This window comes from Carassius auratus, chromosome 44, assembly GCF_003368295.1.
Source record: "Carassius auratus strain Wakin chromosome 44, ASM336829v1, whole genome shotgun sequence".
Classification (NCBI taxonomy): Eukaryota; Metazoa; Chordata; class Actinopteri; order Cypriniformes; family Cyprinidae; genus Carassius; species Carassius auratus.
In genome coordinates, this window is record NC_039286.1 from 4196697 (window position 1) to 4219393 (window position 22697).

Below are 22697 nucleotides of genomic sequence, written 5' to 3' on the forward strand. Positions count from 1 at the left end.
ATCGCTGAAGTTCTTTGACTGTGGTTGGAGTGGGCCAGTTCTTGATGGTGTCCACCTTCCTCTTGTCCATCCGGATGCCACTGCTATCGATGTTGTATCCAAGGAACTGCACTGAGGGCTGATGGAAGGAGCACTTATGCTTTGAGGTATAGTTGGAAAGCCCTCAGGCATTGCAGGACCTCCGCAAAGTGGCGACGATGTTCCGCTAGGCTCCGGGAATAGATGAGGATATCATCAATGTAGAAGAGGACGAATTTGTGGAGGAACTCCCGGAGCACCTCATGGATGAAGTCCTGGAATATGGAGAAGGCGTTGACTAGACCATACAGCATGACAAGGTATTCATAATGGCTAGTAGGGGTGATAATGCTGTCTTCCACTCGTCCCCCTCATGTATCCGGATGAGGTTGTGTGTACTGCGGAGGTCCAACTTGGTGAAGACAGTGGCACCACTGAGATGTTCCAGGGCAGCAGGGACAAGAAGAAGGGGATAGAAGAACTTGACAGTGATATTGTTCAGTGAGTGGTAATCTATGAGAATCGAGGAGGGCGTAAACTGGAAGAGAGATGTCAGCGGCAGTAAGTGTCACTATAGTGGTGAGTGGTTTCATTTGATACTTTGAAGATGGAGATGATAGATGGGAACCACAATAGAGGCAGAGATTCTGGGTCAGCAGTCTTTGCCGTTCAGCAGCAGATAGTCTGTTTGAGTCGATGAGCATGGGTTCGCTGGCTGGTTCTGGGGACGTGCCAATCTCTGGACGGCAGAGGGGTGAGTTGGTGTACGACTGGCCCTGGTGCTCTTCGAGGCACGACTGCATACGAGTGGCAAAGCGGATGGATAGTTGAGTGAGGCATTCGAGCCCGATGGTGTCCTCGTATGCAGCGAGATGCAACCACACTCGAGGATCCAATCCCTGATGGTAAGTGGTCAGCAAGGCTTGTTCATTCCTTCCGCTAGTGGCTGCAAGAGTCCTGAACTTAAGAGCATACTCATTGACAGACATTTTTCCTTGTTTCAAATTATAAAGTTTCTCACCAATGGATGAATCCCAGGCGGGTCTGCCAAAAACTTCTCGGAAATGGTCAACGAAGCTAGAATAAGACTTGATGACAGAGTTATTTTGTGTCCAAATGGAATCGGCCAACTGAAGCACTTTACCTTGAAGTTGTGAAATCAGGAAGGCCACTTTTGATCGCTCTGTGGGGTACAAGTGCGGTTGCATCTCCAGGACCAGCGAGCATTGGAGTAAGAATCCGCTGCAATCCTCCGCCAAACCAGAGAAGGGCGCTGGCTTGGCCATGGGGCTGGTGTGCACGGCGGGTGAAGGAGTGGCAGTGTTATTACCGAAAGTGCTCGCAGGTGATGGGGATGCCTGAAGAGTAGTGAGGGTGAGGTCTGTGAGGCTCATGCTTGTGCCAGTCGGTCTTGGTCCGGTCTTCTGTTACGGTACACAGGGACAGGAGACTGTAATAACAGGAGAACACGGTTTATTTAGGCACAAGCAAAGGAGCAGGTAGTGAATGTGAGGATATGGTGCTGGATGCTGGTGAGTGGAGGGGATCCGAAGGTGAAGAACACAAGACGCTGGAGGTAGAGGACACACACGCACATGCACACGATGGAGACTGGAAGACGCTGGAGATCGCTGGAGAGTGGTAAGCAGAGTACAGGTTAGTCCTTAGAGTAAGCAGGTAGGTATTGACCTAATTGCGAACGAGGCAGGAAGGTATTGAGTGCGTGTGCGTGGTATTTATGGGAGTGGCTTGATTGCAGGTGGATGAGGAGCAGGTGGGAGTAATTAGAATTCCGGAGAGGGTGTGGGCTGTGATAGGTTGGTGTTGGAGCCTGGTGTGTCTGTTACACCTACATTTCTGAAGATATTTTCTGAAGAACAAACTTTAAACAAACAGAATATCTTTCATAACTGTAGTTCACTTTCTGAGCTCTGGGTTTGAGGTTTTATAACTTCCTGCATGTTTCTACAGTATTTATTAGTACTGCTACAGATGCACACAAGTGCAGGGCTGCTAAATAGTGACAACAGCATCACACACGTCTGCATCAGTATGTATGTGTAATTAATCATACATAGCCTATTTTCATAAAGAAAAATTATATTTGTATAAATGTTATAGGACATGAGTGTTTTCGAGTTGCATATTGCCTGTTAAATATTTATTAAAATGTTAACATTGAACTTGTAAATACTGAGATTTAATCATCACATTTTACTTCTAAACACTATCAAGTTTAATCTGTTCCTCTGCTTCACATTTTTATCCTGCTTGTTTATTAAATGTTTGTTACAATTGACTCTTATTACTGTACTAATATGTTTGCGGATTCTGTGCTTCTAGAAAACACTCCAACCAACAATCAGGGTCGTGAAATTAATTCATACTATGAAAATGTGGATTACTTGCCTTCAGCAACAGCTTCAGGCTGCAAATGCTCTCGGTACAGAGGTAAGATATTACTGACATGTTACAGAATGTTCTTTTGTTTTGTTTGCTTGTTTAAATGATACAGAGTTCAGAAAGATAAAGAACTGAACACTTTTCTGAGAGAAAAACAGATATCAAGATCATACTAGAAAGATTATTCCAGCAGAAAGACCTTTGTAAATTGTTTAATTCATTAAACCACAGTGCTATAATTTAAAGGACATAACATCAAATTAGTATTTCTTTCAATAAACACTATATAAACACAATAAACACTTCATTACTTGACCAATATCAAGAATCCTCATTTTGTTTTGTTTTTTAATTCTCCACAAATGCTTTGAGGTCTTTTAAAGAACACAAAGAACAATGGCTATAAATAAAATTTTAAAATTTAAGAGAGAAGTTATGCAAAACTTGTATAACTTGTATTGAGGTATAACTGTGTGTTGATAGGGACAGATAGGTTGTATTGATGCAACAAATAAAAAAATAATTATAGAAATATTTAAGACTGATATTTTGATACACATTTTGAAGATATTTTGATGCTTTCGTGTTAGCTACATTTTGTTTGACCGTTATAAAAATTTGTTCATCTTTAACGAACTTATTTTTCTGCATTTTTCTTTTTCGACGACTCGAGCACCTAATTTTGGATATATCATAAAAGGGATACTTATCCATTTCTAGAAATTTTCAAAGAGTTCAGTTAAATGTTAATGCTTGATTTTGGTTGCATTTGTGAATTCATTACTGATTCCAAATTACATGATATATAATCACTTTTCGATTACTTTTCCATTAGTTTTGACCTACATAACTAGTGTATCTTCTATCTTGTAAAAAATAAAAATGCAAAGAAACAGAAAATGGATTACATTTCTTGTTTTATTACATTATGTCAAGAGGCCCATGAAGGAACTGCAGGGTGTTCACAAGTTTAATGAAAAGCTAATAATCACATTATAAAAAATTTAAATAAATGTTTTAAAAAATAATAACAATATCAAATTAAAACACTTAATAAAAAAATAATACTGATAATGTGTTTACTCACATGTTGTGTGACCATTTACCAATGTCAGAGAAACATGAATATGCAAATGTGTTACTTATTTATTAACTTCTTATCATAAAATCTCAGGGGGGAATTCAAATAAATATATGGAACCATGAACCACAAAACCAATAAATAAGCTTCTCATTTATGCATGATTTGTTAGGATTAGACAATATTTGTCTGAGATACAACTATTTAAACATCTGGAATCTGAGAGTGCAAAAATTTTATCTAAATATTGAGAAAATCGCCTTTAAATTTGTCCAAATTCTTAGCAATGTATATTGCTAATCAAAAATTAAGTTTTGATATATTTACAGTAATATATATTTACTTAATATCCTAATGATTTTTAGCATAAAAATAAAAATCTATAATTTTGACCAATACAGTGTTTTTGTTTAGTTTTTTTTACTATCGCTAAAAATACCCAAGCAATTTAAGATTGGTTAGGTGACACAGACACATATTAGGTGAAAGAGATCCGGCTGATAAAAAAAAAAAAAAAAAACTTCGAATGCCTGCATTACATGCAAATAAAAATAACGTGAATATTTTATATTTTAATTACAAGTACTTCATTTTTGGAATCTGATTACATAATCCAGTTTACATCTACTCAGTTACTACCCAGCTCTCTCTATATGTGTGTGTGTGTGTGTGTGTTTATGTACACACACCCAAACACACACCTGCAGGTAAGTCATAGAATAAATAACTAAATCTCTTTAACTAGGATTCTACTTTGTCTTATTCAGTTATTAAACTAAACTGATAAAACCATTTTAAATAGAAAAGTTGATTTAGTATTTTGTGTTAATGTCCCTTAAAACATACACGAGAGAAGATGGCCTCCTTAATCATTTTACATTTTGAGCTGTATCCATTTAACGGTTTATTTCACTGAACTCAATGCCTGATGCATCCACATCCTTCACATGTTAAACTTATATTTAAAATTATATCCATACGTAAAAGTATATAGTTCTTATATTGTTTTGAAGAAACATACTTGCAAAAAGCATAATAAACCAAAATTAGCATTTGATTTCCTGTACAGTAGGCCTGAAGTGTTCATGTTCTCATGATGCTTTGATCAACAGATATGTTTCTCATGATGAGAAGTTGTCCCGCAGGTGCAGCTGTCAAAAGATCTTTATCTAAGTTGCTATTTGAGGTTTTCAGTCAGATATCCAGTTATATAAATGCTAGTTTTTGTCCTAGCATTTTAGGTTTTAGTTGTTTTATTTTAAAAAATACAATTTAGGCTGTATACATACACACACACACACACACATATATTTGATTTCCTTCATCTCATCAAATTTCTACCACAGCTAACTCCACTGAAGAGCAAGAAAGAGAGAGAGAGGTTTGTCCACCTAAACGGACTAAAGTTCTTCTGATTGTTTTTGCTGTCTGTCTGGTTTTTGCTCTTGGAGGTCTCTGTATTCTGGGGATACTGTGTGAGTATAACTCAGATTATATAATATATAGTGTGACATTATAGGACGCCCTTTGTAAAGCGGCTCACACTGAAAATAACAGCAACATTTTGTCACATTTAGCTTCAAACAATGTTTAAAAAACAGATTTTTTGACCGTCACTTTTTAGCACATTTACAACAATATTTGTCAACTTAGAGATATTTAAAATAGTTAAATATAAATATTAAATATTAAACCTAAATTTTAAATGTTAAATCTAAATGCTAAATCTAAATGTTAAATCTAAATCTAAATGTTAAATCTAAATGTTAAATCTAAATCTAAATGTTCAATCTAAATGTTAAATCTAAATCTAAATCTAAATGTTCAATCTAAATGTTTTGGTTGAAACTAAATATTTAGCTAATATGCAAAATTCAAAATTGACTGGACATGGATTATCGTGATAATGACTACCTAAAATAATAAACACGTTTGGAGAAACTGTATTTGAAGAGTAGGTGTGTCACTGTTATGAAAAGGTTTGCATGCTTAAATGCCAGCAAGAGCCTATGCTCTCGGCTAACGCCCATTGGTTGGACATTTTGAACGACAGTTGCGTCAATAGTTACCGTACCTGGTCAGGAACAGGCAGGGAAATAGGCTCTTGCGGCCGTTTAAGCATGCGAACATGACAGAGAGTGATGACATGATGAGTGATACAGTCTATGGTGAGGACATAACATTCAGTCAAAGTGAGACCCCTCGTGGCTGGCTATTATGGCTACAGGTCATCATAAGCCCCACACTTTTCATAAAAGTGACACTAGCCTACTCTTCAAATACAGTTTCTCCAAACATGTTTATTATTTTAGGTACCGTATTTTTCGGACTATAAGTCGCACCTGAGTATAAGTCGCATCAGTTCAAAAATACGTCATGATGAGGAAAAAAACATATATAAGTCGCATTTATTTAGACCCAACAACCAAGAGAAAACATTACCGTCTACAGCCGCGAGAGGGCGCTCTATGCTGCTTAGTTTGTAACTTGTTAAGTTGTCGAAATCTCAAAGAAAAAAGCGAGATGTCAAAACGATAAGTTGTTGGCAATAGAGCATCACAGTCCCGCCCACAGCTGGTGCCGGAAGTAAAAATTCAATGCAATTTCTGCATTGACATTTGGGGTATAAGCCATAAAAACCTAACCATATGGTAGACTTAAAACCAGCTACGGCTGTACTAAGCGATAGTATATGCTCATATAAACGCAAAAGGATCATGGGGCACTAACCTTGTTTTGATATAAATGCGATGTCTTGGCTAAGTACTTCATTACCCACAATCCTGAACAATCCCACAATCCCACAGTGATGCATCTGATTGGTGGAGCTCGTGTAACCATCTGGTTAAACCCCACGAAGGTCCGTGGAGACTGAAGATCGTTAATAAAAAATAAAATAAAATAAAATAAAAACCTGTGTTGCGTTTTTGCACGGTAGACTTATCAGTGCATTCATGATCTCCATGGCTGCCATGAGAGTATTGCAGGGAGGTTGGTAACGTTAGTAAGCATTATCGTCCACTTTAGCTAGGCTACTGTAGCCTTCATATGGTGTGAGCAGGGGCGTAGCACCAAATTTTGGGCCCTGGGTACAAACCATCTTGCTGGGCCCCCTTACCAAATACCATAGTGATACTAATGGGTGGGATATTTTGAAGGAAGTCGGTAACCAAACGACTGATGGACCCCATTGACTTCCATAGTAGGAAAAAAAATACTATGGAAGTCAATGAGGACCAGCAACTGTTTAATTGCCAACCTTCTTTAAATTATCTTCTTTTGTGTTTAGCAGGAGAAAGGAAACCATACATGTTTGGAACAACTTGAGGGAGAGTAAATGATGACAGAATTTTCATTTTTGGGTGAACTGCCCCTTTAAAGTTTAAATGTGTACAATAACAATGTACCCATTTTGCTTATTTCCTCTTAACGCTTAATTACTAATTACTAAGTGTTAAAACAGGCAATTCCGCTAAAAGCTCACCTTGTCTCACTGTCACATCCACCTCACTGTCACTGCTTTCACCTGGCCATGATGAGGGGCCTGCTGCTGCAGGGTCTGGAACTGAAATATATGGCTTCAAATGGTTGCTAAAATATCCTTTATTGTCATAATACCTTTTTTAAAGTGTAGGCTAAGTACAAGTTAATTGCTGATTAATTGTCGGTTTAAAATAAATGCAGACTATAGAATCACAGGGTACACTAACCACCAAACTAGACATTCAGTCTTTACGTTTTAAAATAAGTAATTTTCAATCATTAAGATGTGCATTAAACTGATAACAATCATGAGCGTGCGCGAGCTAATTTGCATAACAATGCGCTAAAATAGGCGCTAACGATCTGTGTTTTCGCGGGTGTAAGATTTTGACAATGGAGGGAAATATACAGTGTTTTCATGTAAACTTCTGACTCTGGGGAGAACTCCTCCAAGAGTAGATATTTATGTTAAAACAATGTCAATGCTCGATTATGCATTTGGAGCTCACCTTTCTTTTTTAAAAAAACTGAGTGAGCAACTGCTTGCCCTCATTTGCCTTTCTCTCTTTAATCTTCGTTTCTTTTCGTTTTTGAGCCCCTGATTTTCCTTTCTTAAGGAAAGACATGACTCTTCCCCTGTCTTCTTAGATCATATCACGGCTAACTCCGAATCCTGTTTTATTTTACTGTCTATGCTCCTGTCTCATTAACTGATTCACCGCTGGTCCGCAGCTGAAGCACCTGAACTGCGGGTCGTACCATTTACATTGATTCGAGAGGGGTGGTGGGGCCCTGCACAGAATGAAAATGACTTTGTTATACCAAACCAGTGCCTAACTACAAGTTTAGTTTTGCACAGGAGCTTTTTTATTTGTACATAAATGCTATACAAATGTTAGTGCATGTATATGTATGTATAGAAAACTGACTTTTAAGGGCCCCCCCCCTGCCTCGGGCCCTGGGTACTCGGTACCCTTTACCCCCCCAGTCCGACGCCCCTGGGTGTGAGTCATATCAAGCATTTTATAATGCCACTGTCAAAACAATATTTAGCTTAGGCATACCTTCTTGTGCATTTACTGAACATTTGTGTAATGGCAACGACATGTGTTGATGACTGAGCGGTGATTGCAGTCGGGGACAAAGCACTGCACCATGTTGCTGAAGTTATTGTTAACCACTTTCACACACGCACACAATATAAAATACATGATGATAAATATAAAAATCAATACACAATACCTATATAAAAACTGTTTATTTACACGATTAATACTGAAAGAACTGCTATTACTGCACATTTACTATATAAAATAAAATTCACTGGAGGAAAAAGTTCATGCGAGCGGCCGTCATCAGATTTGGAAGTCGCTCAAAAAGCTCGTTCGCTGTTGTGGCTCCAGTCGAATTCAATGAGGCGCGGTGGTTTATGGGATGAGTAGTTCCTTGCGCTAGAAATGAAAATATGTACACAGTCTTGTACCTTTGACTTTTTTGGGGATTTCTCTTATTTTTTTCACTCAAAATGATATGTTATATGCTTATGAGTTCAGCCGTAGCTGGTTATCCTCACACATGCTCTGAAACTCTTTAGATACGGATTTTTACGAAAGTCAATGGGAGAAATGAATGGGAAATTTACTTCCGGCACCAGAGCTCTCTCGGGCTGTGGGCGGGACTGTGATGCTCTATATCAGGGGTTCTCAACCTTTTGGAAGCTGGGCCCCCCCAAAGCTGGATCATTGCAGTTGCCTATTATCATTACTAGGCTGTTGATATATAATTATTACATGCTTTACTGTTGTTATTATTATTATTATCATCAGTAGGCCTGTTATCATTACTAGGCTTTTGCTATATAATTATATGAGGTTACATGCTTTATTGTTATTATTATTATTATTATTATTATTATTATTATCATCAGTAGGCCTATTATCATAACTAGGCTATTGCTATAATTGGGAATTGCTCCAGACCTCTGATATTATGCTTTATTATAATTATTACTAGGCCTAATAGTAGGCATCATCTGCATTTTTTACAGAAGCTTGCAGGTAGGTGATGTTAATGTGAGACCTGAGCCTGCTTTGCCTTGCAAAGATCCTCAATTATTGGCTCAATGTTTGATAAACATAGCCTCAAATCAACCTCAATTTGTGCACGATTGCGGTATTTCGTTTTGAGTGCAGTCATTTTTGAGAATCCTGCCTCACACAAATATGTCGACGCGAAAGGAAGGAGAATCTTCAAGGCAACGTCACAGAGTTGAGGGTATTCCTGCATCATTGCTGCCCAGAATGACGAAAGAGGGCAGGAGCTAAAGAGTTCCTTCAGTCTACTGTCACTCTTCAGCTCAATAAGCTGTTCCTGCATATCGATTGATAGCTCGTTTGCTGTGCACACAAACGGATCTCGAACCCACGCAAAAGAGCGATAATCCTCTTTAAAGTATGTCGCAAATTGTTTTCTCATTGCTGACAAGTGCAAGTAGCCCAGAGTGCAGTCTGGACGATGGGGCGGGGCGACACGTTGGGGCGGAGCGACACGTGTCGCCCCGCCCACCTCAGCGGTTATTGGTTTATGATTAAGATGAGCTTATTGGTGTACAGATGACTGACGATTTTACAGCTTATTGGTATAGATAATTATGACGCTGTTAGCAGGATTGGAATGCGGAAGTAGACACTCAGATGAATAAACTGTTAATATAAATTAAAAAGTGAATATAAATGTTGTGTTTTTGCATTTATTGTTGCATTTCCACAACATCCCGTATAAATACAAAGAGTTTTGGATTACAACTAACAGAATAGAAATAAATGGTCTACTCCCTCAGTGGCTGTAGACGCTACCTCGGCATTACTCGCTGGTTTGAAAATGACACGGCAATATAATGCGAAGTATGGTTATGTAGATAGTCATGGAGTACCTTGATTTATATATTCAAATTATATACACACACACACACACATTATATATATATATATATATATATATATATATATATATATATATATATATATATATATATATATACTGTATATATATATACTGTATATATATATACTGTATATGTATATATATATATGTATATATATACTGTATATATGTAACAAATTGTCACCAGTCTCTGAACGTCACCAATAATATTCTGAACATTCCCTTAGCCCCTACGAAAATTTACCATGGTTCTGCTACAATAACTATAGTTAAACTATGGTGTTTTTATAAATGCAGCACATGGTAATTAATATGCCAACAAATATTTTTACTACAATAAATCCATGGTTACTTTTTGCAAGGAAGGAACTATACAGGTTCTAAAGAACTTGCCCAAAAAACACTTGTTACTTTCTGTTATTTGTTTTCTGAACTGCAATACCGAAACCTCATTAATCCTCACAATCCTGTCACAACTAATTTAAGAATTCATTATGAGCAATGCATAGCAAATGATGTTACCATCAAATATGAGAAACCTTAAAGAACGATAGACTGATGTAAATGACTGAAACCTGTTGTCATGCACGTGTTTGCCATAGCTTTTTTATTAAAACATTATACACTGCAAAGTTTAACTTTAAATGACATCAATTAATACAAAACAACCAGCTGATCTCAGTTCATTCTCTATTTCCCTTCAATGAACTTAACACACAAATGTGTTTCAGTCCTTGGAACAAAATCCTGTGTAAAAAAAAGCCCAGAAGATCACCACGCCGGCCTCTTCCCTGTACCCTGGTGGGTTAAACTTGAAAAGGGCTCTGCACTGCAAGCTTTCCCTGATGCCGTACATCCGTCTGAACTCGTTCCGGTAGACAGGAGGACAATTCTTCCAGTTGGCCACAACTTAAAGTGTAAAGACAAAATACAGGAAAGATAATAATAATAAAAAAATAAAGTTTAACAGCCTTGTACTACAAAATTCAATTGGAGAATGAGCATTAAATGGGGAAATCTTACTGTCTAGCCAGGCAAAGTGTGCCGCATTCCGAAAAACTTTCCGGAGCACATCCCTAAACCATCTGCAAACCAGAGAAAGTGTCAAATATGCAGAGTCACCCACTGACAAAATAACTTCCCTGAGGATTTCCAGTGGAAGCTGTTGAATCAAAAACATACATAGGTTTATTTATACATGTATATAGAAGTTATTAAACATTATATAAACACTGAATACAGACAACCTTGCTTTAAAACTCTCATTAAAAACTCTATAGATTGTTGTCACAACTGCATACTCATTCTTTTATAATAACACTAATAAAATGTTAATATATACAGTACTGTGCAGAAGTATTAGGCCATGTTAGTATTTTCACTGAAAAAAATAGTTTTAAGCCAATTATTTATATCTTTTGCTGTAGTGTGTCAGTAGGATATATTATTTTACATTTCCACACATTCATTTTGCCATTAATTGTACTAATCCAGTGAGATATTTGTATATATTTGTATGCATGATCCACATGAAGATCTTTTACATTGAATATAAATATTTCTGTCTTATATGGAGAACAAAATCCACATTAGATCGCAAACAGAAGTTATTTAAAACACTCGCTGCTGTCTGAAAATGAATTAAGCTGAAATGTTTTTAAATGTCTTTGATGCTGATGTTAACTGATAGCTATATATGAAATAATCCACGGTGCTGACCAATATAGTACTTGTACATAATCCCAATTTCATATCTGAACAACTATGTAGCTGTAATAACTAAAATACCTCTGCATGTACACACATGTAATTATTAGTTCTTAATGAATGTATGTGCACAAATAACCTGCTTTGCTGGACTCTGCCTGAAGACAATGTCTTTTGAATGGTGAAGTTCCTCCCCTCAGTGGTTGAGCTCTAAAAGAACAAATGTCAAGAGGTAGGTATATTGCTAGATATAGTACAGAGTAATGTTTCATGTAGCAACATTCAAACAGCTACATACATTTGCGGAGTGAAGCTTTCCAGGAGAACAGAACACCACCACCTCCTGATCATGTCATCCTGAAAAATAATAATAATAATAATATACACACAATAATCATGCATGTCTGTTCAAATAACTTGACAAATGTAATCGCATACCTCTGTAAAATCAAACCTTAGAACTAAAGCCATGTACAAAGTGTACTGTTACAATCCACAAAGAACAATAAAATGAGCAATTTATTACAATTATTAATAATAATTATTCAAATTGAACTTACCATGGATAAATAAATGATCGAACATCGCATTTCATATTATATTTACACAACCACTTTTACTCACCTCATACAATCAACGTGGAATAGCGTTATTACTCTGCTGCTGCAGTTGCCACCATTCTGTTTCTTTCAACGCAAACTGCCCCCTGCTGGCTCGGAGCAAAATGTCAAAGGCGGGAAAAAAACAAATATGGGCGGGGCGACACGTGTCGCTCCGCCTCGAAGTGTCGCCCCGCCCCATCGTCCAGACTGCACTCTGGGGTTACTCGACAAGTGCTCAGATCTGATTGAAATAGGGAGGAGAAATCGTGTGACGTCGTGTGCAAGGAGCAAAATATGAGTTTCGCGGCCTTGCAAAGACAGGTGGAGGCCATTCAAGCGGTCAAATATATCGACCAAATAGGACAGAGACGCAAGCCACATAGTGTCATCCAGATGCTTCGCCAGATCTGATTTGATTTCTGTCAAAAACCACTTCACCTCCTCTCGCAGCTCATACAACCGCTGTAACACCGACCCCTGGAGAGCCAGCGAACTTCAGTGTGCAGAAATAGCTGTTCGTGCCCTGACCCCATCTCCTGGCAGAGGACGCCAAACAAGCGAGAGTTTAGCGGCCGTGATTTGATGAGATTTATCATTTTCACGGACTGGTTCAGCACGGAGTCAAAGAGAACTGGCAGTTTATTCGTTCATATATGAACGAATAAACTGTATAAACAAACGTATAAAACGTGAGGTCATATTTAGTTATATATATATATACGTTTTATACGTTTGCAGCCTCTGAAACCTCCGTCCGTCATAAAAATTAATTCAGATGTTTCGATTCTCTGCATTTTCCGCATCCGTAGCAAATATTTTGAGGGGTGTTTTTGACCATTGAGAGCCACCAAATGACGAATATGAAAAAACGAATACGACATTTTCGGACTCAGTCAGGGTGCAAGGACCTTAAACTTTTGAGGCTTGCGCAGCTTCTCGAGGAGAAATCAAACAAATGAGCGCAGTCTATGAGCGCAGCACACACAAGTAAACTAAATTGACATACTGCAGTTAAATTTCAAAATGTGGTGTTTTTATATTTCTAACATTTGAATACAGTTCAGCAACATACATCACACGACCTGACGACCAAGAGAGCTGACAATTGACCATCACTTAATTTACCATCACCTCGCGATTGAAAATGTGACACTGATATGACAGTTTAACAAACAAGTTAATAATATTAAGTCACTTACATTTTAGACGAAATATTGACTGTTTTGGTCTATTTTAGCAGCGAAAATAGATCCGATGAATCCAAACAAAGATCACAACATAGCGCATCTCACAGAAACATTCTCAATCATGTTTTGAACAAATCGTTTGAGTCAAAGATTCAATGACCCATTGACAAACATCTGTCTCATTCTGGATGAATCGGCCGTTTGAACGAATCGTTTAAAATGAACGACTCAATGACTCGCTTAATAAAACCGCATCACCTGCATTTGCGCTCACTATCGACAAACCAATCAAATTTGTTCAAAACTTTTTTTTTTAAATCAGTCCAAACACATTTTAATTTTTATTCAGGAGTTATGTATATACGAAACTATACATTTTATGACAGTAGTTTAGTGATAAAAAAAATCTTTTTTTTCCCCCCTCCTATCCTGTAGCCTACTCGCGCCCCCCCTGGAGAGTGTTGCGCCCCACCGGTTGAGAACCAGTGCTCTATATGACCACTTTCACAGAGGGCACAGAGTAGAATATTGATTTGTTTTTTTAAGGGAAGCAGGGATTTTAGGCAGGATTTGATGCATAAGGTGTGTGTAGATATTAATGTTAGGGAACAATGTTAGTGATGTGTACATTTAGTAGGAAAACATATTATCTGATCCACGCTCTGGAACAGAAAAGGGTGGTATTGCACCAATAAGCTGGATGCCAACCGCCGTTAAAGTGGAAAGAAGATGAATATGACAGCTTGCTGTGAGTTACAATGGTGAGAATATATTTTTTCACGAAATAATTATTTAAATTTAAGAGTACAAGTTATTTTCATACAGTGGTTTTGGAGTTAATAATCTGTAAGTCTAAGGTGTAAAGTCAGCAACATATAAGCATAAGGTGTAAAGACGCTATCCTCCGGTTTCACAGACAAGACTAATTGAGCCATGGCCTGATCCAGGCTTAATCTAAACCCTGTTTGTTACTTACATAATATAGCATATTTGTGATTGTGCTGTAAAAACACGTTTTATAATGAATAACTAACAGGGGAGCTACATTAAGTATACGACTCAAAAGTGGATTTACATAAACCATATATACATCTTAAAGACTATTACTAAATGTCTACCATCTGACAGGATAGTCTTTGATAAGTATTGCAGGTGAGCACATTTAACAGACATGAAACAGGCATCTGAGTTCACTCGTTGTCAACACTGCTTTAGATGAATGTAATCAAACAAATCTACATACAGTAACTAAACACAGGTTATCTATTTTATTTGTCCATTTGCAATATTGTTAATTTTAGGAACATTTGTGTTGGATAAAAAGCGAGTTACATCATTTACTACCTCAACATGCAGATGCAGTATATCACAGATAAATCAAAGAGGAGACTGACTCTTGTCTGGATGTTACAGGAACAGATTATGTTTATCTGCTGTAGAGTGACCAGAGTGACTAATGAAGGAATGCTGCCATCAAAGGATTTGTGTAAGTACGCTACAAAAATAAATGAAACATTTTAATTAGTGTATTTTCAAAGAGTTATAACAGCACTTTTCTTATTGTTGAATTCTGTGCATTTGCTGCAGATCTTTTGTGGTGGAGCAGGACCTGCAAGGAAAGGGGAAAAAAAGGAAATACCTGAAACAAAAGAATAAAATAATGATTTTTTTGTATACTGGGTGTGTGTATTTGTGTAGGTTATGAAAATGTCTCCAGACTGGTGTGTGCACTGAGGATGGAGAAGTCCACTGCAGCATCCGGAAATGGTCCAGAGATATGGATGAGATGCTCCATCACTCCAGCTCTCACCAGCTCTCACCAGGACCAGATGCTGCTATGCTCTCTTCCTCATCAGTGGCCCCAGAGCAGCGAGAGCATCTAGAGAAAGACCAAAAGACACTGAGGATTTGATTTTGGTAAAGTTTTTTTCTGCTGGTTTCTGTTTATACAATGAAGGCTGACTTTGAGAAGCTTCAAAAGCATCAACAAAAATTTGATGGAGCTTTTATCTGAAGTCATTGACAGTGCTCTTATTACAGGGGCCTACAATCCTCTGATCCACCTGGAGAAAAGAGCCGTGCTCACAGACATACTGGTGGTTTTGAAACAGTTCAGTGGTTTAGCCCACTACAAAAATAATAAATTAATGCATGTACTTGTAAACTCTGAGTAACCCTGACATCCCCGTTGAGAAGAGTGAGATTATGAAGCACAGCGCAGCAGCAGAATTGGCACAGCTGTGTTGAGATGATAGTAAGATGTGGTTCACCATCTGTAAATACATGATTGTTAGAACAGTAAGTTTGAATGAAGCTTTGTTTCATGTGTTGTTGACTTGTACATGTATGCATTTATTGTGATGCTAACATTTATACATTCTTTTAATCATTTAAACATGTTTCTTGTTGTCAGTAAATAAAATATAAATATTTTATCTATTTGTGTATTAATTGCTTGACTGAAAACTGATGCATTCACATCAACTGCATTAGTGTATATTCATGTATAGCTATGTCATAACAGAAAATACATTTTGTTCTTTTACTAAAATGTAATTTTAAGGAAAAAAAATGTATATAATTTTTGGTTGGCATTTATCATTATTATTTCATGTAAGTGTTGGGGTGGGCAAAGGATGCAATTCATTATGTGGTAATCTTCATTTTTGAGTAGTAATACTTACATTTTTAGAGTATAAAATCATCAGTCTTCTCCAAAGATGAGATCTCCGAGCAGCTAGCTGTTCAACATGTGCAGACATTGCAGAGTCGCTGAGAGAAACTGTACTGGACTGTTAAGTTAGTGATGCTGTGAAGTGGTAGTGCACCTGTACCTCTTTTTTTATTATTATTGCCAAACTTGTAACATAAAAGATCAGGGTAAGACGGTTGTATTTAACAATAACAATCATAACGCCACGAAACAGTAAATAAAAATTTAACGTGTTCATCATATGAGATCCTATACAATAAAAATATTCTAGAGATAACGATTTGGGGTTTTCTAATTCTATAAAAAAAAATCACATTAGTGTAATTAAAAATATAAAAACTTAAATTAACAGTATTGGCTATACTACAATCTTCATTATCAAAATACTTACAAATACACTCATTAAACCTGTGACTCATATCTTTTACGTTTTTACGCTCGTTTTAACTTTGTAGATTACATGATCAACATAGCGGATGATGATATCCAAATCGCATTAATGCTTCATACACAAATAAGCATTCAGGCTGTAGAGTATGTATTATTTTATCGCTCGTTAAATTAGTTCGTATTGAAATTAAGTGCCTAATTAAAGGCAATGCGGTTTCGAACGCAGCCCGACAAAATCTCGTTTTGACATCTCGTGTGGTTCTGTGTGATTTGGACAACTTCAAGTTACACCTCTTTCGTCAAGTTCCGCCCACTTCAAGTAAGGCCCCTGTCTTGCAGTCTGCAGACAGCAGGGGGGCAAGGTTTCATATTTTTTTTAAGCACCCCTGGGCGCTGCCATTGGCTAGCGGACCCCCACCTGCTGTTAGCATTCCATTGACTCCCATTCATTTTTGACTCAAAGACTCAATTTGTCCATTAATTATTTATAAAGAAACACGAAAATGTATAAAAGGCTCCATTACCTTGTATCTTATGTTATGGCCCACTAGAAGCAGTTTTTGTAAAAATAGGCTAACGATTGCGTCATAACCAGCGATTCTCTGTTGCACAGTAGAGAAATTACCGTATGGCTCGCAGGCAATCTTTTACTGTCTATGAGGCAATCGGGGGGACGTGGAGGCATAAAGTCAAGGGAGATAATTAATCAGAGTACTTACCAAAACTTGCACCTGTTCACGCTTGCCTTCTCTGCAATATTCAGTGGGTGATTCAGATTTCTCTTGGCACAGCGATTAGAAGACTTAAAATTGTCAGACAGGTTGCTAACGTGACATCTACGTCATCAAGCTCAGTTTGAGTCTGCGCAGTACGCTCGACCCCCAGGAAGTGTGTTCTTCTAATTGACTCTGTTGAATCCAATGGGGTCGCTGTGTCCATTTCTTTTACTGTCTAGGCTACAGGAGCATTGATTGATTGAATTTAGATTTAACATTTAGATTTAACATTTAGATTTATATTTAATATTTATATTTAACATTTAGATTTATATTTATATTTAACATTTAGATTTGACATTTAGATTTATATTTAACATTTATATTTGACATTTATATTTATATTTGACATTTAGATTTTATATTTATATTTATATTTAACATTTCGATTTATATTTAACATTTAGGTTTAACATTTAATATTTATATTTAACATTTAGATTTAACATTTAATATTTATATTTAACTATTTAAAATATCTCTAAGTTGACAAATATTGTTGTAAATGTGTCAAAAAATTCATACCGTTTTTTTTAACACTTTTTGAAGCTAAATGTGACAAAATGTTGCTGTTATTTTCAGCGTGAGCCTCTTTACAAACGGCGCCCCATATGACATCACTGTTACTGCTTATGTTCTGTTTTCAATCAGATGTCAGAGTTTCAGTGCAACAATCTGCCAAGAATACTAATGGCACAAGTGAGTAAAATATATTTGATGATTACTGAGTTACTTTGTCTTGTTGTTTTTTTTTTTTTTTCTTTGTTTCTGTACCAGTCATGGCAAGAGAGCTTGATAAACTTGCAGTCTATTACACCAGAGTTAGAGAACATCTCCATATTAATGATTGTGAGTTAAATTAGTTTAGATTTAGAGCACCGTGGTCTGAAGAATGGATCAATGGATTATCTCATCTTGATTGCGTTTCTTTTCTTCTTCTTTTTTGGCCTTGTCATGCAGATTACAAAGAAGAGTTCGATGCACTTCGCAACCAGCATAAGAAGACACTTGAAAAGCTGAACAGATTAAACCGTATGTTTTATGATCTGAGCCTTGTGCAATGTATAAAAGACCTATCCCACACAAGCAAAATCTCAGAAATAAAGACGTAGTGTGAAATTATGAATAATTAAATCATCCCTACCTCTTTTACAAAAGACAGTACAGGTTGTGCACTTTGTGCCGTCCACTGGATTCATTCTGGAGGAAAGTGTTACTACTTCTCTACAGTCAAGATGAACTGGACACAGAGTCGAGATCACTGTGTGACTCTAGGAGGACACCTGGTGATCATAAACAGCAAAACAGAGCAGGTGTGTTTACTAGTTAAACACTTGTTAAAGATCCCGTTTTACGCACTTTTTGAAGCTTTGATTGTGTTTACAGTGTGCAATATAACATGTGTTCATGTTTCGCGTGTAAAAAAAAAACACAGTATTTTTCACACAATTCACCTATCTGTATACCGCTGTTTTCACTATCATAAAAACAGGCTGATGTCTTCCTTGTTCTATGAAGTCCCTCCTTCAGAAATACGTAACGAGTTCTGATTGGGCCAGTGGTTCCTGTGTTGTGATTCGACAGCAGCTGAGCACGCGCTGCCCTCCTGGAAACGCGATTGGACTAGTTTTGGGGTAGTTTTGAGAAGCAAGTGGGCAGGAGCATGTGCTGGAGATGTACTTATAATCACAGGAGCGTTTTTACTGACGAGATGCGCATGAAACTTTTGCACAGCCCTAACATCTAGTTAACAAAGCTAAACAGCGTTGCCCTTTGTGTAATAAGTTACAGAAACTGTTAAACGCACCAACTTAAATAATAAAATACACTTACCGGTTGTGGTCCATAAACAACGCCTTCTCCAGACAAAGAGGGAACTGCTCCATCTTTCAAGAATAATCTTTGTGTGAATCCGGCATTAAACTGATTGAGACTGAGCAAGCTGTCCTCAGCAAAATGTGCTGAACATAGTTTTACATGTGGATTATAATTTTCTGGAACCGAGTTAAACATAAATTGTAACCATTAATCTCCAAGTACAGCATCCCTGGGAAGCCCAGACAGACACAAACGCAGCTCTTCCTTCTTCTCCGTCGGAGTGCAACAAGGCCACGCCCCCCTTTTTGTGAATTCATGTGGGTGGAGGTTGGTCAAAAAACTGTTTTAGTGACATCATTACTGCAGGAAGGTAAATTCTGTAGGTGAATTCTGTTAAATCAAATATCTCGCTTGGCATTGAACTTTGAGCTTTAGAATTTTACAGATATTATTTATACTCTAACAACAACATTACACACTAACTAAAGTTTAAAACATGGGATCATGAAGAAGGGGACCTTTAAGGCCTTCGGAGATCAGATTTCATATTCTGCAGTTAAATTTAGCTCACATTGAAACAAATCAAAATCATATTTTCTCAAAATTAAGCCATTTTAAAGTCCACTGATAACATCTGAGCAATCAAAGTGTTAAGTGTTTGATGGTCTCGGCCGATTGGGTAAAGGTTAGCATCTAATTCGACAACAAGCACAGCTTGATCACAGAGTAAATGGCAGGAGGGGAACAAATGCATCAAAAGTACTAAATTAGATGCATGATATCACCTTTAAAAAGTAATTTCAGCAGTTACATTTGAATGAAATTGTTCCCTAATGCAGTGGTTTTCGACCTGTGGGCCGATGGTATTACAGGTAGGCCGCCAATTACTATTAAAAGAAATAATGTTGTTCATATATGCAAAAATGTCTAAGTCATAACATAATGATATTTTATTTATAATAAATGATAAAAAATAAATATTAAACTGTAACTATGCTTTCACTATTCGAGCTCACTGATTGGTTTAAGAATAAACCACCTTATATCTTAGATATTTTTGCTGCATATGCTACAGAACAAACAGCAGTTGTGTCAAGCGGTGCCACCCCAAGTTATTTTCTGTTCCTTGCCAGTTCATTCAATAAAGACAATATAGCTTCTGAGTACGAAGTTATTAACCCAAAAACAGCAGGATCAGTTAATTTTTTTTCAGTGGGCCGCGTAAACATGTGTTTGGTTGTGTGGGCCGTGAGTTTAAAAAGGTTGGGAACCACTGGCCTTATGTTTACTAAGAAAAATAATAATTATTTAGAATAACATTCCTTGAAGAATCATTCTAAAATCAACAAATAGTCAAAAAAATTAGGTTGTGCATTGCTGTGCTGTTAGCCTTATGTGCATTATATCAGGATTTTTTTTTCTCCATCAGGATTTTGTCACCTCAAATGTTGAAGAGACTCACTGGATTGGTCTCAATTAGGGCTGTAGCTATCGAATATTTTAGTAATCGAGTATTCTACCCAGAATTCCATCGATTAATCGAGTAATCGGATAAAATGTGTTTTTGCTTAAAGTGCAATATTAATTATGCAGGAGAAAATGAGACTCCTGGGTCTCTTAAAATTAACAACTAACTATTTTTTAAATGCATAGAATGCAATGCATACATCAAAAATAAACATTTAACTATTACCCATTGTTTCTCTGTCTGTACTTGTACTGTGAACAATGACAATAAAGTTAACAGATTAATTAAGTGCTTTTAAGTGCCAATCGGTTGGGGTTTTAAATAAAGCAGTTTCTGAGACGCACATTAAACACAAAACATTAATTTAATTTATCTTTTAATTATTAAAAATTAAGCAAACTTAACTTTTTTGGTAAACAAAGGGGATTTATTATTAAAAATAAAACATGGAAGAAATGTGTGATTAAACCTTAAAAAAATAATGTTGGATTTTTTTATTTTTTGTAGTAGGCTATGTACATTGTGCTGAACAATAGTTTTTAACCGGACTTTTATTTTGACGGGTTGGCGTACCTTTACAGTTCTGTGTATCTGATGTGACGCTAGTTTTACTCTAATCAAACGGTCAAATGCTCATGAAGTGACTGTCAGAGCAGTTCTGGAGATGTTGTTCATGTGTCCACGTCCTTATTTAGTGAGACGCTGAAATCACCGGAGCGTCACGCTCGCTTCAGTGTGTTTAATGAATGAAGACGCGCTTCTGCTCCAATGAGACACGCAGAACATGCAGGATTCATATTTAAATAGACTGTTCCGGCTTAATATTTACAGATATAAGTCCATATCGTGATTTGATGTAAGTGCAATGACCTATTTTGATTAATTCATTAAAATTTGGCAAATTCCGCGCCAATCCGCGTTAAACTGTAAATTCCGTTTTTATGACTGGATTCCGCGATTCCCTCCGCGTTTTCGGCATCGCGGAATCATAGGGCCCTAGTTGTTGTATGCCAGCTCTATCTTGAAATGAACACACGCCACTACGTTCTCTTTACGTTTGCCCGCGCACTCAAATCAAAACACTGCTGACTCCTTGCAGTATGCGATTTTGGACGCAGCGCTCGTCTTCTTCCACTTTGTGGGTGACGTAAACGCGTTGTGTCACATTAAAAAATCATTGCGAAAGAACCTGAGAGATTTAAAATAAATTAAAACAGGCTTCGAGGCAGAGGAATTTGCCTCGATAATTTTTTGCAATCGAGTTACTCGAGGAATCGTTTTAGCCCTAGTCTCAATGATTTGGAAACTGAGGGTCACTGGGTTTGGGTGAATAACAAGCCAGTTAACAATTCAGTAAAGTAAGATCTTTTTATTGACAACAAATAATTTGCATTAAAATAAATGAAGGTTTTTTTCTGCAGATTCTGGATGAAACGTAAGAATGATATCAGTGAGTCGGATAACTGGACTAAAGTTCATCCAGACGGTGAAGATTGTGCTTGTCTGGGACATATAAATGGAGAGACAGATTTCTGGATGGATACTTACTGTTTTGAAGAGAAAAGATTTGTGTGTGAAGCTGCTGCAGCTGTTTAATTCATCACTCTTCAATAGATCTTTCTCGCATTAAAAAATATCTAATTTGCTCACGATTATTCAAAACCAACTTCATTAGAGCTTGAAGATACATTTTGAAGAATTAACTGTACTTAATACTTTTCCCCCCAATTTTCCTCATGTAACTGGATTACTATACAAGATAATCTTGGCTAAGTTCAGCAAATGCTTTGTATTAAATGTAAGACTTACTATTTTACATTATGATTTAAATTGCAAAAATGTGCAAAAACAAGTGTCCGCTTTTAACACTTGTTTTTTTTTTACATCCAGAGTATCCAAGTTGGGGGCATCTGCATTTTTGGTACATTTATTGAAATTAAATGTTTTTGTTGTTGCTAATTTACAATAAAATTACTTTGGAATCTAGTAATTTTTTAAAATTTACTTATTAGTATCTGCTAAATGCATGTAAATATGGTTCTTGTATCTTGATATTTGTCTATGAATTATAGCTGCAATACATTTTAAATTAAAATTGATTTCCCCAA

General features: G+C 36.8%; 1 protein-coding gene across 1 annotated transcript; it reads left to right on the forward strand.

Moving 5' to 3' along the window:
* Positions 1-1622: 1622 nt before the first annotated feature.
* On the forward strand, positions 1623-22215 carry LOC113061931 (C-type lectin domain family 6 member A-like). Its single transcript, XM_026231444.1, has 10 exons — positions 1623-1659; positions 2362-2469; positions 4849-4977; positions 17955-18002; positions 18081-18149; positions 18303-18335; positions 18462-18616; positions 20551-20590; positions 21878-21947; positions 22011-22215. The coding sequence occupies exons 1-10, from the start codon at positions 1623-1625 to the stop codon at positions 22183-22185; spliced, it is 864 nt and encodes a 287-aa protein (XP_026087229.1). The 3' UTR covers positions 22186-22215.
* The last annotated feature ends 482 nt before the right edge of the window (positions 22216-22697 follow it).